This window comes from Loxodonta africana, chromosome 8, assembly GCF_030014295.1.
Source record: "Loxodonta africana isolate mLoxAfr1 chromosome 8, mLoxAfr1.hap2, whole genome shotgun sequence".
NCBI classification, from domain to species: domain Eukaryota; kingdom Metazoa; phylum Chordata; class Mammalia; order Proboscidea; family Elephantidae; genus Loxodonta; species Loxodonta africana.
Genome location: NC_087349.1, coordinates 104040281 through 104057609, shown reverse-complemented (window position 1 = coordinate 104057609; position 17329 = coordinate 104040281). Strand labels below are relative to the sequence as shown.

Here is a 17329-nt window from a genome sequence, read left to right as displayed (position 1 = left end):
GCGTGTATGAGAGTTCTCTCTAGGGGCACACCCCACGTCCCTACTGCTGAGACCAGACCCCATGACTGCATTTTAGGGGGGAGTCCCTGGGTGGTGCAAACATTGAAGCAGTTGGCTACTAACCAAAAGGTTGGAGGTTTGAATCCACCCATAGATGCCTCACGAGAAAGGCCTGGAGATCTACTTTTGAAAGATCACAGCCGCCATTGAAAATCCTGTGGAGCACAGTTCTACTCCGACACACATGGGGCACCATGAGAAGGAACTGACTCACTGGCAACTGGTTCGATTTCAGTTTTTTTAGGCGGTCCTGGCAAGCTAGGCTTAGCTCAGCTGCTTCAGTGGTGCCCACTGGATCCATAGAAAACCCAGGCCTTACCATGTCAAACAGTAGTGGTGACAGTGACACCTGTGTCTGCCTGACCATTTTCCTCCTGCCACTCCTGATCCTTGCCCTGTGCCTCCAAGGCCCCAATTTTTGTCCTGCCACAGGCCCTCCTGTTTCATCTCTCTGCAATGTATCCCTCTACCCCCGACCCTCACCTCCACCCATGCACACCTAGACACACATGGTGGGGCCCCACTCATCCTTCAGGTCCTCCTTTCAGTGCATTTCATTTGAGGCTATTAACCTGATCTCTGATGCTCCGCGTTGATTTAGGACCCCTTGTTACAGGTTTTCATAAAACCCTGTTATTTTCCTTCATAACACTTATCACAACTATAATTGTATAGTAATTTATGTAATTACCTATTTCCCCCCAGTAGGCTTTAATTTCCTTAGGGCAGCAATCATGTCTGTCTTATTCCCCGGCACAAGGCCTGGCGTGGAGCAGCACTCAGCTCGTACTTGTAAATACGAGGGAGAGAATGAAGTGTCGCGATGGCAGTGTAGACCTTTTATTTCACCAGCAAGCTAGGGTTTGTGTCTGGATATCTTCAAACCCTTTTGAATTCTTGATAGTACATTATTTTAAAGGAATCAAATGCCTTTACGTTGAGTTCACGTTGTATGGGTTGCTAAGTAAAATGAAGTTAAGATAAGCAAAAGCATAAAGTAGAATTTCTTTTGCCTGCAGTAGTGTGGTTTGCCACATTAGTCAAATCAATTCAGTTCTTTACCAAGGGCCTGCAGTGTACCAGCAACACCGTTAGTTGCTGAGAATATGAGACTAAAGAGATGTGGTTACTGGCCTCAAGGAACCAGTTCACCACAAATGGTAATTTGGTTTCCCAATTTTAACTTGTCCTTCCTCTTCTCCGCTTCCTCCTCTCCCTCCCTCCCTCCCTCTACCCTTGTGACTCTAAAATCCAACCAAAGCTGTTGCCATCAAGTCGATTCCAACCCAGGGTGACCCTACAGCACAGAGTAGAACTGCATCATAGGGGTTCCAAGGAGCAGCTGGTGGATTCCGACTGCCAACATTTTGGTTAACAGCCAGACACTTAACCACTGTGCCACCAGAGCTCCTTTTGGTTTCCTTGTTTTCAGGATTTCTGAGAGGATCATGGTTGTCTTCTTGTGCACTAGGACTTACCACTGACTCTATTTTCTGCTCTTCAAGCTTTCCGGAAACTGCTCAAGGGAAGGGGAGTGAATAAGGATAATGATTTCCTTTCTCTGCTCTCATTCAGTTTTAAACTCTAGAAACAGCGTGAAAAAAAAGTTTAGTTTTTCCCCTAAAGTAGTAAGCCACCTAGTGGAGTAATTGGGAACTGCTGATGGTGGTGGTGGAGTGTCACTCTCGGCCCCTGAGAGACCGCATGGGACTGAAGCATAGCTTTCTTATTGCACATATTTTTTAATGATGTATTTCTGTTGGTATTTGAGAAAATACTTGTGTAAGCCTTAAATTACTACCTATTAGTTGCTGTCGAGTTGACTCGGACGCATGGCGACCCCATGTGCGTCAGAGTAGGAATGTGCTCCCTTAGGGTTTTCCGTGGCTGATTTTTCAGAAGTAGATCGCCAGGCCTTTCTTCCAAGGTGCCTCTGGATGGACTCGTACCTCCAGCCTTTAGGTTAGCAGTGAGTGTGTAAACTATTTGCACCATCCTGGCTCCAAGCCGTAAATCAAGGCTAATAAACTGTGAGTGAGCAGGGAATGAAAAACAACAGGATCAGCCTAGGTCACAAATTTCATCAGTGATCCATAATAAGACACTTAAGTCATATGTGCCATTTATAGAAATTAACCTTAATTTTGATCCCAGCAAAGAAGCATCATTTCCTCTGGAACTCCTATAGGTTTTTCGTGTCCCCTAACTTTAGGGCACTTGGTGTATTAATGTTAATCCAAGGAATTATATAAAAATGATTCCAGAAGTTTGCATTGATGAGCAATTTTGGGACACTCATCTTCATTAAAAAACGGAATTAATAGAATTTTAGAGTCAGAAGGACCTTAGAATCTAGCTAATCCATACTCTTTATTTTATACACGAAGAAAACTAAATGCTGTGAGACTAAAGAATTTGCTGAAGATCACGTAGTCCTTTTATTCTGTACCTAGTTCTTTTCTCTGTGACTTTCATTCAAGAAGAGCTCCCACTACCATGAGCTAAAGTTAGGTTTGAAAAAGTGTCTCCGCTGGTTTTTCTTGCTTCTTATAGAATTGTATGCATGCATGTTCATGCATGTGTGTTTTGTCTGTGTAAGTCTGAACCTAGGCGCTAACCCAGTACCTAAACACCTTTAAAACTGAAGAGCACCTCTGCAGGCTTTTAGCCTTGACCACCACTCGGCAGATGGAGACAGTGGAGGCCCAGAAAGGATAAAAGTGGCTTACGGCATTTCACAACTGGCTAGTAAAATAACTCAAGCGTGTTGAATTATTGCTCTTCAGATGCCCGATGCAATACATTTTCAAGGTTCCTCCAAATAGTGCCACCCATATTAGTTGTTGTTAGCTGCCTTGCAGTTGACCCCCAATTTACAGGAACCCCATGTACAACGGAATGAAATGCCGCCTGGCCCTTCACCATGCCCATGATCAACTGTTGTGGATTAAACCTTTATGATCCATAGGGTTTTCATTGGCTGATTTTTAGAAGTAGATTGCCAAGCCTTTCTTGCAAGTCCGTCTTAGTCTGGAAGCTTTGCTGAAACTCGTTCAGCATCCTAACATCATAGAAAGCCTCCCCTGACAGACGGATGGTGGCTGTGCGTGAAGTGCGTTAGCCAGGAATTGAACCCAGGTTTCCCACATGGAAAGCGAGAACTTTACCACTGAACCATCAATGTTGCCTTTGAAACATACTACCTAAAATGAAAAATCTATATAATATGGTAAATTTAACATGTAGTTTTTCGAGCTTAAGATCAGGCATTTTTTGCACTTCCTTCTCTTGCCTTCAGAAAGGAGTAATGCATTTCTACTTTGTCTTTCTGTTTTTCCAAACCCCAGCATATAAATAATGACCATATCCATGGTGAGAAGAAGGAATTCGTGTGCCGGTGGCTGGATTGCTCAAGGGAGCAGAAGCCCTTCAAAGCCCAGTATATGTTGGTAGTGCATATGAGAAGACACACGGGGGAGAAGCCTCACAAATGCACTGTGAGTACCCAAGTGGGCAGTAGGTAGCAGATTCAGGGTGTCAGCTCACCCAAGTGGGCATCAGGATTCACACTGTGGGTCAGTCCTTCAACATCTTTAAGGGTTGTCCATGCTGATGACTCCAGCTCAGGGCAGGTATGGTTAAATGGTAGAGGGTGGAGGGGGAGGGCTGGAACGTCGTCTGAGTTTTAAGAAAGGTTTCAGAAATGGAGGGGACAGGAGCCGAAGAGTGGTAGGCCTTCTGGAGAATGCTATCAGAATAACTTTCGGGGATGATAGAAGTCTTTATATCTGCGCCACCCAACCTGGTAGCTACTGGCCACGTGTGACTCTTGAGTACTTGAAATATGGCTAGTACAACCAAGGAACTAATTTCTTACATTTAATTTAATTTTAATTAGTTTCAATTTAAATGTAAATAGCCCCATGTGGCTAGTAGCTACCGAATTGGACAGCACAGTTTTGAGGAGGGGACAGCAGGCAGGCAGCAGCTAGGACTCACCTGCTGGCACCAGAAATGAGGACACAGCCACCCTGCACATTGCTGATGGAACCGAAGAACTCGGAAGGCACAACAAGTGCCAGCTTCCTACTTAAAAAGTTTGAGTTGTCTTTTTAAAAAGGCCATCTCTGTAGGTGGTTTTAGCATTTCCCTCTTGCTTTTTTTCTCTCTGGTCCCCATGGAATATTATAGACTGCTTATTGCAGACTGGGGTTTCTGCAAAGTTAAGCTGTCCTCCACGGAAGTGCCTACAGAGGTACACTGGGCATTGCTTAGCCCTGGTACTTTACATCTTAAAGGCTCTTTACAAACATGATCAAATTCCATGTCTTTGTATAGACACAAAGCCATATTAATGAACTTCATGCTGAATCTGAAATCTGGGAATTCGAGGAGATCAATGAGCAGATAATGAAACCCATTGTCCGCGGTGAGCGGTCTATTTAAAAAAAAAACAAAAAACAAAACTTCAGGACTTCTACCAGCGCTGAAAGTGCTTTATCTTGAACTGCATTGAGCCACATCTGAATCCCAATAAATGCAGACTTCAGTGGACTTGTGTTATTTGGCTTTGAAAAGCTGCCGACCCTCAGAACGTCAGTTTTTCATCATCTTTCCAGGGGTGTTAAGCATAATCTGTTATTGTGTGGAGTAACCCCAATTTACCTGTTGTCCTCAGTTTGAAGGTTGTACAAAGGCCTACTCGAGACTAGAAAACTTGAAAACCCACTTGAGATCGCACACTGGAGAGAAACCATACGTCTGTGAGCACGAGGGCTGCAACAAAGCGTTCTCCAACGCCTCAGATCGCGCCAAGCACCAAAACAGAACACATTCCAACGAGGTAAGGCTCCGCCGTGAAAGAGCTCTTGGGTGGGAACAAAGGACCCTCACGGGGAATATAGACAGGTAGGCGGGGACATGTTTGGTTTGATTTTCTCTTGGCCTTTTCCAGCATGAATAAATCCTGAAACTGCAGGTGAGGGCTCTGTGTTTCAGGGGTAAGGCCAAAAATGAGGCTGGTCTGGAAAGTAATGCGGATGTAAAGGGAACTTCCAAAAACCCCTGGTGAACTTAGTTTCCCTTTGTTGGGAACTGCCACCTACTGGTCAAACAGGAGGAGTGCTTTAATTCAGAATCCAATCCAGTTGCTCTGCCCTGAATAGCATGACTGCGTGCAAAGGATGACCCTTTAAGCACTACAGATGGATTCAGAAGCAAAGTGTTGACAGCTGACAGCTCACTGCTAAGATAGCCACTTTTATTAACTTTCTCCAGGTGTGGTATCTTCAAATGCACTATATCAAAAAAGACCTTCATGGAGCAGCTAGCTTTGGCTAAATATGATTTCCAGACATCCTAAATTCCAAAGAATCTTGGAAGACAGTCTCAGGAACCCAGAATGGTTTCTAGGCAATTATTTAAAATAATATATTGAGTAAAGCTTCGTGGTCATGGATGGTTCCTGCCATGTTGCTGTTTTTTATGTCGTTATGCCAAATTGCAGGGAAGCATAAGAATGAAAATGATTTCAAATTTAATTTCCTTACATTTCAGTGCCTGAATGCTTGCAGAATGTGAGCTTCTTCTTGAAGGTCTTGCTCAAATTCTGATACCTCTGTGAAGCCTTCTCTTGAGCAAATCAGGGTAATTAGCAAAAAGGCTCTCCACCTTTTGGGTAGAAATAGGGTAACCAGCAATTTCTTAACAAGAGGTCTAGTTTTGCCCTACAAAATGTCATCACTTTGCTTCAGCTAGGGAGGAAAAATTTTGCATGTGCAAGATTTTGGAATGGCTGTTGTCTGACTGTGCCAGATGCAGGCAAAGCCTGCTTGTGATCTTCAGATCGATAGTGGGGTGAAGGCGTCTGGTAAAAATAAAGTGAGCCCTTCAGTTCAATGGCCATTTGGCTTTAAAGTGGCAAAGATGGCTTACACTGTGTTTCCTTTCGTTTACGCTGATCGAGCAAAACTACCTCTAACTGGATTAGGCCCACCCTCTAAAAAGCATGTGCACACATAAACTCACACCCCAATTCACACATACAAACTCTTTTGAAAAAGGCATTGTGGAATAAAGAAACTCAAAGTTACCTAGAGTCTCCTAGCATTGATCACTGTTTCGGAGACATTTTTTGAAAGATGCCACACTCCATTTTTTGTGTCTGATTCTTTTATTTTGCCATAGTTGCACTTCTTATTTTTAGCATACTCTTGCCCTCAGTTTCACCTCTCAGAATCTTATCCTTCTTTCAAGACCCAATTGAAATGCTCCCTCCCAATAAAAGCACCATTTGATGAGTGCTTGCCATGTGCCCTGTGCCGTGGTAAGCGCTTTAAGAACATTGTCTTATTTAGCATTTACCATAACCCGGTGAGCTCGACATTGTGCTTATTTTACAGACACAGAATCTTGAAAACACTAGCCTCCCATGATCACCTTCACTGAAAACAATCCCCGTGTCCACATTATTACATAGCATCTATGCTTCATATTGTAATTACATGAGTGCCTTATTTTTCTTACCAGATTTGTATTTCTTGAGGTTAAACCCTATCATACGCAGCTTTGTGTTCACAGAGTGTTGCACATTGTAGGTGTCATGAAAGGTTTATTGAACAACTTATTTTGATACACTCTACAAAGTCAGTAGAAAAAGTTTCACAAAGTACCTCTCGGTACAGTGAGTCAAAGCGGTATTAATACCAAAAGCCGAGTATGTTGTTGTTAGGTCGGGTCAAGTTAGCTCTGACTCATGGCAACCCCATGGACAGCAGAATGAAATGTTGCCCAGCCCTGCGCCATCTTCATGATCATTGGTATGCTTGAGTCCATTGTTCCAGCCACTGTATTTCGAAGCTCATCCTCCAGCATTATACTAGACAGTATTCTGTTGTGATCCATTGTGTTGTCATTGGCCCATTTTCAGAAGTAGGTGGCTAGGCCCTTCTCCCTAGTCTGTCTTAGTCTGGAAGCTCTGCTGAAACTTGTTCACCATGGGTGACCCTGCTATGATTTGAAATACTGGTTGTCATAGCTTCCGGCATCATAGCAATGTACAAGCCCCTGCAGTAAAACAAACTGAAAGATGGGTAGTGGGAAGTTGAATATCCAGAGCATGAAAAGTGGGTGACTCAGTACATCTGACAGTATTTACCTTATCCTACAATTATATTTCATTTCATTCATTGATGGCAGCAAAATGTGAGAGCCAAGCTATGTAATTGAGTTAATGGGTTGTTAAGCATAAATTTCTAGAACCTAACTGTTCTTGTGAAATTCTGTAGGTAGATGATGTATTAATGTATCTACTTATTCATAGGGGCATATGGGCACGCATGTACTTACATGTGTTGTTTTTCCTGGAAACATAGGCACTGGCAAATATTTGTAGACTTTCTAGGCTGCCCCGTAATGTACACGTGCGTGCGTTTATAGACAGAGTAGCCCTTCAAGCATGGAATGCTGGCCTAGCTCCTTGCTCCGTCTCTTCCCCATCTGCACATGTGATGGAGCTGATGGAGCACCCTGTCACTGCCATGCAGTGAACAAGTGTAAGGCCAGTATCAGAACACTATAAGGTAATAGCGCTAATCGCCAGAACCATTCTTCTGTCCCTAATGCATAGAATTTGATGTGCTCATTTCACTAAATATATATGCCTCAAATCACAGGAGCTCCTGAATAGAAGTAATTCATAGTTAATGGGAATCAATTCTACCCGAAGGAATCTCAAGTTTGGAGGTGCAGTCTCTCAGGATAATTTAGGAATCTTTGCCTCAATGCATTATGGCCTTTCATCATTTTAGGAAGCACTCAGTCCATTCTTGGGCTTTTAGTGAAAAAAGCATCTTTTAGACACATACATTCTGAAAGGCTGGGCATCTTTTTTGATATAATAGAGACATTATACTAATCATGCTTTTTGTGACTGTTGCTTACCTAATAGCTCGTCTTCGGGTATACATAGGTATAAATATGTACTCATACAGGTATCTGTGGGTATATTTCAAGGTGAGTAAATGAGGTCACAATTATGATGCTGGTCATGAATAAATGCCAGCAATTCTGTGAATTTAATAAATACTCAACTATGAGTATCCACAGACTTTTTTATAAGTCTGTCTATAGACTTGCCCTTGACCTACATAGGAAATGAAATTATCATGCAATAATTTATGGCATTAGGAAAAAAATACAAACCAGAAATCTTTGTCTCCAGTCATGGGTGGTATAAGTAGGGCTCTACAACTGTGGTGACCAGGAGGGCGCTAGATATTTGAGCATCCCCACGCACTAATGCTCCCCAAGGCTCATATTTTAGTGATATCTAAGAGGAGAGAGCATATGGGCCGTCTTTATGACATCTGCATGTGAAGAGCACACTTTCAAAGGGGCAGAGTGATACTAGATTGGAGAGCCAGGACATCCATGTGAAATGTCTTTCTGCCATCTCTCCTGAAATGTATACAGCATTCTTCTGATTAGATTATGGGTACCTGTTAAGCCTTCTTCTGTCATTATCATCACCATTATCAACATCATCATCAAATATCTGTTGCACATCTACCATGGCGCCGTGATACTACCTGCTTCTGAAAGGAGCAGTGTTTCCATGGACATAAAGGCAGTTTATATGTTTTTAGCTCACTCTGAGTTCTCTCTAAAATAATCATCTATTAATATTAGTTTCTGTGAACGCTGACCAATGTTCAAATGGGCTTTATGAGACTCTTAGTTCCTGGAGGTATTTCAACACCTCTAAGCTTTGGGAAGTAGCTTTGAAAGAATTAAAAATACAGTGAGCCACCACAAAGGGCTGTTGGGTTGGGGCATAATCATTTCAGTAACAGTCTGTTATTTCCTTCGGGGGCATTCGGCAGAAACCTTACGTGTGCAAGATCCCAGGCTGCACTAAGCGCTACACAGACCCGAGCTCCCTCCGGAAACACGTGAAGACAGTGCATGGCCCAGAGGCTCACGTCACCAAGAAGCAGCGTGGAGACATACACCCTCGGCCCCCACCACCACGAGACTTTGGCAGCCATTCCCAGGCCAGGTCACCCAGCCGGCCGACTCAGGGAGCCCTTGGTGAGCAGAAGGACCTCAGCAACACTACCTCAAAGCGAGAAGAATGCCTCCAAGTGAAGACAGTCAAGGCTGAGAAGCCCATGGTATGCCATTCGCTTTCCTTCTGGTTTTCCTGAAGCTATCCTAGGGGAATTTAGAAGAGGGGTCACACTTTCGGGGCCTAGACTTCCTGCATCCTTACTGCATCAGGCTGTATCTGACTTAAGGAGGCCATGAGCTCAGTAACTTGGATTGCTTTCTCTAAGCTGATCTTCATAGAATAAGTCAGCTCAGAAAAGAGTTTCAGCATTTCCTCTGATTTTTAAAGTCTACCTGGAACCGTACCACTTAGTGGTAGGAAGAAAGACACATCCGTCCATATTTTCAGAGCGCCTGTCACATAGAAAAATTGTTTAGTCTTTCCATTAATATGTTTTTTGTCTTCTTTGTTCTGGTGGCCCCAAGATAATGACACATGGCCTCTGTTCTTTGGGATGTCACAGTCTAGGGGGATAGACAGACCCCAAAACAAGTAATTACAACTCAGCCTGATAAGGGCTTGAACGCAAGTGTGTGTAAAGAACATTCAAAAGAGCAAAGTAACTGCGTACACACAGCGGGAGTGAGGGGGGAGGCGGAGGAGGTCACGGAGCACAGAAGTTCCGCACATAGACAGGAAGGAGCATTACCCAGGGAAGCATGCCAGGTCCTGGTGCAGCTTAGCCAGAGTCCTTAGGCACAGGTGGGACGCACAGTAGTACAGAGGGATGAGGGAGGGTAAAAAGAGTAAGATATGCCAGTGATGGGCAGCATTTGAAGCGGGGAGGAAATGGCAAGATGACTTCTTAGAAAATACTACTGCATAGGGTTCCCAAGGCTGTGAATCTTTACGGAAGTTGTTGAGTCGATTCCAACTTGTAGTGACCGTATAAGGTTTCCAAGGAGCAACTGGTAGATTCGAACTGCTGACCTTTTGGTTAGCAGCTAAGCCATTAACTAGTGCACCACCAGGGCTCCATATATGTGTGTGTGTGTTGTGTGTGTGTGTGAGATTATTCCCTGGACTTTTAAAGAAATGAGTTAACAAACTGTGTTTTATACACAGTTTTTGAGGGGAGCATATATCCATTTCCTACAATAAAGTCCACCCGTGTAATAATTGTGCAGAACGTTCAAAAGTTTATCCTCAAGTGTTTAAGTGAATTTGTGGTGTCCTAGATTGTTGAAGCCCTGGTGGCACAGTAGTTAAGAGCATGACTGCTAACCAGAAGGTCGGCAGTTCAAATCCACCAGCTGCTCTTTGGAAACCTTATGGGGCAGTTGTGCTCTGTCCTATAGGGTTGCTATAAGTCAGAATTGACTCTATGGCAGTGGGTTTTTTTTCTTTTTTGGATGATGTCAACAAAAGAGAATGAATTATTTTTTTAAGGCATCCTAATAACCTTTTTTTTTTTTTTAAATAACCTAGAGTCTTTTCATACTTTAATGTACATCCCTGGTTCAGGAAACTTTGTCATTGCTCTCCAATTGAGTTAATATAGAAACAACTATTTTTTAAAAAGATAATTGGTAGAAATAGAAATATATATTCAGTTTAGTGACATTGGAGATGAACCAAGATGAGAAATATTTTATAAAATAATAAAATCATAGAAACTTAGGGCTGGAAGAGATTGTAGAGATCAAGGTTAGGTCCCATATTTTACAAGTGAGGAAATTGAGACCTAGTGGAGTTAATAAATTAATCAAATTTCCATAATAGGCTATTACATGTGTATAAACAGACAGGTATGAATATAATTATATCTTTATAGACGTTTACTAAAGTGCACATCAGATTTACATTTGTCTTTTTTAAAAACTTGTCTTGCTTTGATCATCATGCTGTAAATTAAATTTTTTCTTCTTTTTTTCTTGTTAACCCAATGTCTCTTCTGTCTAATGCTCCTAAATGTCTTGTTCTCACTTCCTAAGGACAGTGGGTAATAAGGTGAGGGAATTTTGGCTTCTCTGCCTTTTTTGTTTTCTCTTGAACATTTCATTTTGTTTTCTCTCATCTTTCTTGAGTTTTTGTGGCTTTGTGATCACTTTGGTGGTGCACATTCCTCAGATACGTCTCAAACATAAAAGCAATGTTTTTGAACATTCTGCATGTGGAAAATGTTAGAAGGTGAAAGTCATTGTTCTATGTGTCTAGGTTTCCATAATACATCGCACTGTGGCCAACCAAGCAGATGTTCTCAAAGACTGTTTCATCATCGTGTTTACTAGTGCAAATTCATTCTCAGACTGGACTTGCACCACCTTCTTTGAGGAGAATCTGAATATATTGTTGTTACGTGCCATCAGTCGATTCTGACTCATAGCAACCCTATAGGACATAGAAGAACTGCCCCATAGGGTTTCCAAGGAGTGGCTGGCGGATCTAAACTGCCGACCTTTTGATTAGCAGCCGAGCTCTTAACCACTATGCCACACAAGGCTTCCTGAATATATAAGTTATTAATGATTAACGTATATTTAAACGTCCAAGCTCATTGAAGCAATTTTGTAAGTGTGTCTGTGTGCCTTCTTAAATGTATGGAAGTGTGTGTGTATACATACACACAGCTTCATATGCAGGGTAGACGTCAACCAAAGCCTTAGTGCTCCAAGAACTTCAGGAAGGTGTAAACGGTCTGGCACCCCAGGACTCTGCTGAGGCCAACAATTGAGCAATGCTTTATGTCATCATGATCAGTTTCTATATTCTGCTCTGCTTGGTTGCCCAGGACGAACTTACTGTGTCATGTGGCACTCACCTAGCAGAGAGACGGTGCTCTCCTTGTTCATGTGCTTAGGCGTGGGTACTGCATTAGCAGAAATAACGCCATGGGCTCCACTGAGGGGCTCTGTCTCCAAACCCCTGATCCTGACAGCACTTCGCATGCCACTTTAGACTGCAGTGGTCTGATTGGGTGTGTGCATTTCTCTCTCCCAGGAAAATTTTCTCCTCTGACTGCTGTCAGTGGCCCCAGTTTTTACGGCAACACTGGAGAAGGTGTTACAGAGGAGCGGAAGTAGCACTGGGCAGTTAGGCTGGTTAGGGTCTACGCTGGTTGCACTTTATGACTTTGGGCAACACTGAACTTCTCTGAACATCACTTTTCTTGTCTGAATGAAAAAGATTGGACTGTTCATTACTGGAATTTTAGGAAGAATGAGTATGTTGCGTGGGCCGTCCTGTTCATTGCAGGCCATTTCATATTGACTCCGTCCCACTAAAAGTCAGTTGTATTCTCCATACACTGGGACAGCCAGTCCCTCTAACTCCTCCCTGTTTCCAAGCCCTTTGTTGGGGAGTACTGCTCCCGATTGAGAATCACAGGACTAATTAAGCTCCCATTTAATTGCAGGATTGTCTTATAGAATCCACTTGCTTGAGGGGTGTGGAGGAGGGGGCATTTCCCAATTGTCCTCGTGAAATAAGAGGGGACAGAGTAAGGGGGAGTGGTAAGATCACCCCACAGACTCATGATAGCTGAGATTTGTAGCCTTTTTTCCCATCTGGCTTTAGCAGAAGCTAAGCAGTTGAAGTTTTACCTTTATGCCCTGCCTTCACCCGCAACCTCGGTGAGGTTCTAAACAGCAGAAAAATACAGTTACAAAGAATTTGGATAATGAGCCCTGAGTAGTTTGGAGGGGCCCTCTTTGGAGAGGAGGTAATATGCAGAGTCATGGAGCATATCTTACGTTTATGTTTTAGCTGAGTGAAATGAACCCAAAGAATAAAACGACCTAGGATGATAACAACTGCTGATGCCCTCAGAGCCAGTTATTATTAACCTGGGTCATTTTATACTTTGTGTGTTCTCAGGGCTTCTCCTGTAATCCCCACAATAATCCCTGTAAGTCGTTCCCATTTTATCAATAAGGAAACTGAGGTTTAGAGCGGCTAATTTGGCCAAAGAATAAAGTTGTGGAGGTGGGATTTGAACCTACAAAGTCTATTTGCAGAGTTGGCATTTTTGTCAGGATTCCATTGCTGATATCATGCCTGTCCAACTTCATCTAGCATCCTCTACTGGTCATTGGCTTCTACTACATGTCAGCTTGGTGGCCCGTCCATCCTTTTGGTCAAGAGGAGCCACCTCCATTCACTCCGACATAGTTTTCCCTCTTATTCAGCTGAGAGATAATCCTGAAGGTCTTGATAATGCATGAGCCTGCATTCTCACCTCCCTTTTCCTTACTCGTCCTGGTGACATTGCTTTCCTTTCCTCTTGACCCCAGCAGACATCTCAGCCAAGCCCTGGTGGTCAGTCTTCATGCAGCAGCCAACAGTCCCCCATCAGCAACTATTCCAACAGTGGGCTCGAGCTTCATCTGACCGATGGAGGTAGTGTAGCAGACCTCGGTGCTGTCGATGAAACCCCAGTCATGGACTCGACCATTTCCACCGCAACCACAGCCCTCGCTTTGCAAGCCAGGAGAAATGCCACAGGGACCAAATGGATGGAGCACGTGAAATTGGAAAGGCTAAAACAAGTTAATGGGATGCTTCCACGACTGAACCCCATTCTACCCCCCAAAGCCCCTGCGGTCTCTCCTCTCATAGGAAACGGTGAGTTCCACAGCTGACCACACCCATGGGTTTTGCTTTGTTTTGTTTCTGTTCTTTCCAATATGGCCCTAGCAGTAGGACAGGAACTGGGCCATTGGTTTTATGTTTGCTCGTTTCTCTACTAGCCCTAGGATTCAGCCGTAACTGTAACATGCTAATGGGTTGAACCCATTCAAGTTGTCTTTCTGAAGGGTCTGTATTTTAAAAACAGGTAGTGCTGGGATAATATGGAAACAAAAAATAAGACTGTGACTCCTATTCAGATTGTGAAACCATAAATAATAGAGCAGGGTCAGATAATCCCAGCAGCAGAGGCGCCTGTGGTTAGCACTCTGTCTTGGGTTTCCTATCTAAAACCAGGAGGTCTGCAGCCACTTTGACTGATGTTTGCCCAGTTCAAGCAAAGACAAGTGTCCTTTCCTGTTGTCAGCCCCCAAGTCAGTTTTTCTTCTGAGATGATAGTGAGTACTTGGAACATATCTTAAGAGTGAACCATCCTGCCCCACCAACTCTGATGTGTTCATAGGATGTGGAATAAATAGGAAGCCCTGAGTGTAGATATGAAACTCCTGGAATACCTTTGGTCTGTGGAGTTGGGTGCAAATGGAGCATTGTGTATGCATCCTGAGAGTCTTCATTTTGTCCTGGTACTGTGACTATAGATTAGCGTAACTGAACTGAAGGACTTGTTACTGTTTTATTGAAGCCAGGGGTTGACAAACTAAGGCCACGGGCCAAATATGGCTTGTCGCCTATTTTGTAAATAAAGTTTTATTAGAACCCAGCCATGCCTGTTAATTTATATATTTTCTATGGCAGTTTTCCTGCTACACTGCAGAGTGGAGCCATTTGTTGTGTTAGAGACTATGTGGCCCACGAAACCGAAAATATTTACTGCCTGGTCTTTGGAGTAAAAGTTTGCAGACCACTGGTTTAAGTTGTCCTTGAAATGATTTCATCTTTACCATGTTCTTCTCTGTCTCTCCAGGCACACAGTCCAATAACAGCTGCAACTTGAGTGGGTCCCTGACTCTTCTCCCAAACAGAAGCGACCTGTCTGGGGTGGACATCACCATGCTGAACATGCTCAATAGGAGGGACAGCAGCACCAGCACCATCAGCTCCGCCTACCTGAGCAGCCGTCGGTCCTCGGGCATCTCGCCCTGCTTTTCCAGCCGGAGATCCAGTGAGGCATCCCAGGCTGAGGGGCGACCGCAGAATGTGAGTGTGGCTGATTCCTATGACCCCATCTCCACGGACGCCTCGCGCAGGTCCAGCGAGGCCAGCCAGTGCGATGGGCTGCCCAGCCTGCTCAGCCTCACCCCTGCCCAGCAGTACCGCCTGAAAGCCAAGTACGCCGCGGCCACCGGGGGCCCCCCGCCCACGCCCCTGCCCAACATGGAGAGGATGAGCCTGAAGACAAGGATGGCCCTGCTCGGGGACGGCAGAGAGTCTGGGGTGTCCCTGCCCCCTGTCAACCCTCCCCGAAGATGCAGCGATGGGGGCACTCACAATTATGGCCGGCGCCATCTGCTGCCGCGAGAGGCACTGGGAAACAGTGCTAGAAGAGCAAGTGACCCCGTGAGGACAGTCTCAGAGAACCTTTCTCTGCCCAGAGTTCAGCGTTTCAACAGCCTCAACAGCTTCAATCCTGTGTTGCCTCCATCGGTGGAAAAGCGTAACTTAGTGCTTCAGAATTATACACGGCCTGAGGGCGGCCAGTTCCGTAACTTCTGCTCGTCTCCCTGTCCTCCGAGCATCAGTGAGAACGTCACCCTGGAGTCCCTGACCGTGGAAGCAGATGCAAACTTGAATGACGAGGACCTCCTGCCGGACGATGTGGTGCAGTATTTGAATTCTCAAAACCAAGCAGGGTATGAGCAGCACTTCCAGAGCAGCATCCTGGATGACAGCAAAGTGCCCAACGGGTCCGGCCTGGGAAGCGGGCACAGCGAATTCGACCCACCTGCGCTGCCGGACAGCCACATGGGCCAGCCGTACCGGGCTCTCGAGCAGCCCTGTGCAGATGCCAGCAAAACAGACCTGCCCATCCAGTGGAACGAAGTCAGCTCTGGAAGCGCCGACCTGACCTCCTCGAAGCTGAAATGTGGCCAGCGTGCCACCCTGCAGCAGGCTCGAGCCTTTGGATTATACAACAGTATGGTCGTCCACCAGCAGAATCCGTTCAGGAATGGGGCTAGCCCAGCTGGGGGATACGCGACCCTCGGGGAGAATGGCAGCTCCTACGGTGGCCTGGAGCACTTGGTCCTCCATGGCAGTGGCAGCACCGGCACCAATGGAAACGCCTTCCATGAACAGCCCTACAAGGCCCCGCAGTACGGGAGCTGTCTCAACAGACAGCCGGTCACCCCCAGCGCACTCGATGGTGCCTGCGGTGCTGGGATTCAAGGATCAAAGCTGAAAAGCGACACTGTGCAAGGGAACGGGAGCCAGGTGGATTTTGGCATGTCCATGGCACCCAGTGAGTCAGCTGGCAGCACAGTGACTGGCATGCAGAACCAAGAGCTGGTGGCACAGGGGTACCTCACTGCTGCGCTCCTCGGTGACAGCATGCACCACCAAGCGGGGGGCCGCCCCAGCCAGGGGATGCTGGGGCAGGTAAGTGCTACCTCACAAATCAGCATCTATCCAGGGCCAGAGAATTGTCTGCCGGGGCCCCACAGTCTTGGCATGCAGCCCCCCAGCATGGCAGTGAGCAGGGGCTACCAGCAGTGCACCAGCTATGGGGGCATCCGGCGCCAGGCAGGGCCCAGGGGGAGCCTTGCTCTGCAGCAGGGACAGCTCAGTGACCCAAGTCAGACCTGCAGGGTGAACGGCATCAAGATGGAAGTGCAGGGGCCGCCCCAGCAGCTCTGTGCGAATATACAGAATTACTCTGGTCAGTTCTATGACCAAACCATGGGCTTCAGTCAGCAAGACGCGAAAGCTGGCTCCTTCATGTCGGAAGCCACCTGCCTGCTGCAGGGGGCCAGTGCTGAAAACTCCGAGTTACTTTCCCCAGGTGCTAACCAGGTGACAAGCACAGTGGACAGCCTCGACAGCCATGACCTGGAGGGGGTACAGATTGATTTTGATGCCATCATTGATGACGGAGACCATGCCAGCCTGCTGTCAGGAGCCCTGAGCCCAAGCATCCTTCAGAACCTTTCCCATAGCTCCTCCCGCCTCACGACTCCGCGAGCGGCCCACCCCTTCCCCGCGCTGTCCGTGAGCACCACCAACATGGCCATCGGGGACATGAGCTCTTTGCTGACATCCCTCGCGGAAGAAAGCAAATTCCTTGCAGTTATGCAGTAGGCATTAGGAAAAGGACAGCACACATGTGTAAAACTGTAGGAGGTTAAAAGATGAAATGGACTTCGTTTTTTTTGTTGTTGGCTTTTTTTTTTTTTTTTTTTAGTTCTGTATGTGTTTTAGAAGGAGCCCTGGTGGCGCAGTGTTTAAAGTGCTTGGCTGCTAACCAAAAGGTCAGCGGTTCGAACCCACCAGCCGCTTTGAGGGAGAAAGACATGGCAGTCTGCTTCCATAAAGATTACAGCCTTGGAAACCCTGTGGGGCAGTTCCACTCTGTCCTAT

General features: G+C 45.6%; 1 protein-coding gene across 1 annotated transcript in view; it reads left to right on the top strand.

The window, feature by feature from the left end:
• Nucleotides 1–17126, top strand: part of GLI3 (GLI family zinc finger 3) — a 327915-nt gene extending 310789 nt beyond the window's left edge. Inside the window, exons 10-14 of the mRNA XM_064290200.1 lie at nucleotides 3408–3557; nucleotides 4739–4903; nucleotides 8943–9233; nucleotides 13405–13732; nucleotides 14721–17126. Coding sequence (XP_064146270.1) covers nucleotides 3408–3557; nucleotides 4739–4903; nucleotides 8943–9233; nucleotides 13405–13732; nucleotides 14721–17050 — 3264 coding nt within the window. The 3' untranslated portion in view covers nucleotides 17051–17126. The remainder of the gene's footprint in view (nucleotides 1–3407; nucleotides 3558–4738; nucleotides 4904–8942; nucleotides 9234–13404; nucleotides 13733–14720) is intronic.
• The last annotated feature ends 203 nt before the right edge of the window (nucleotides 17127–17329 follow it).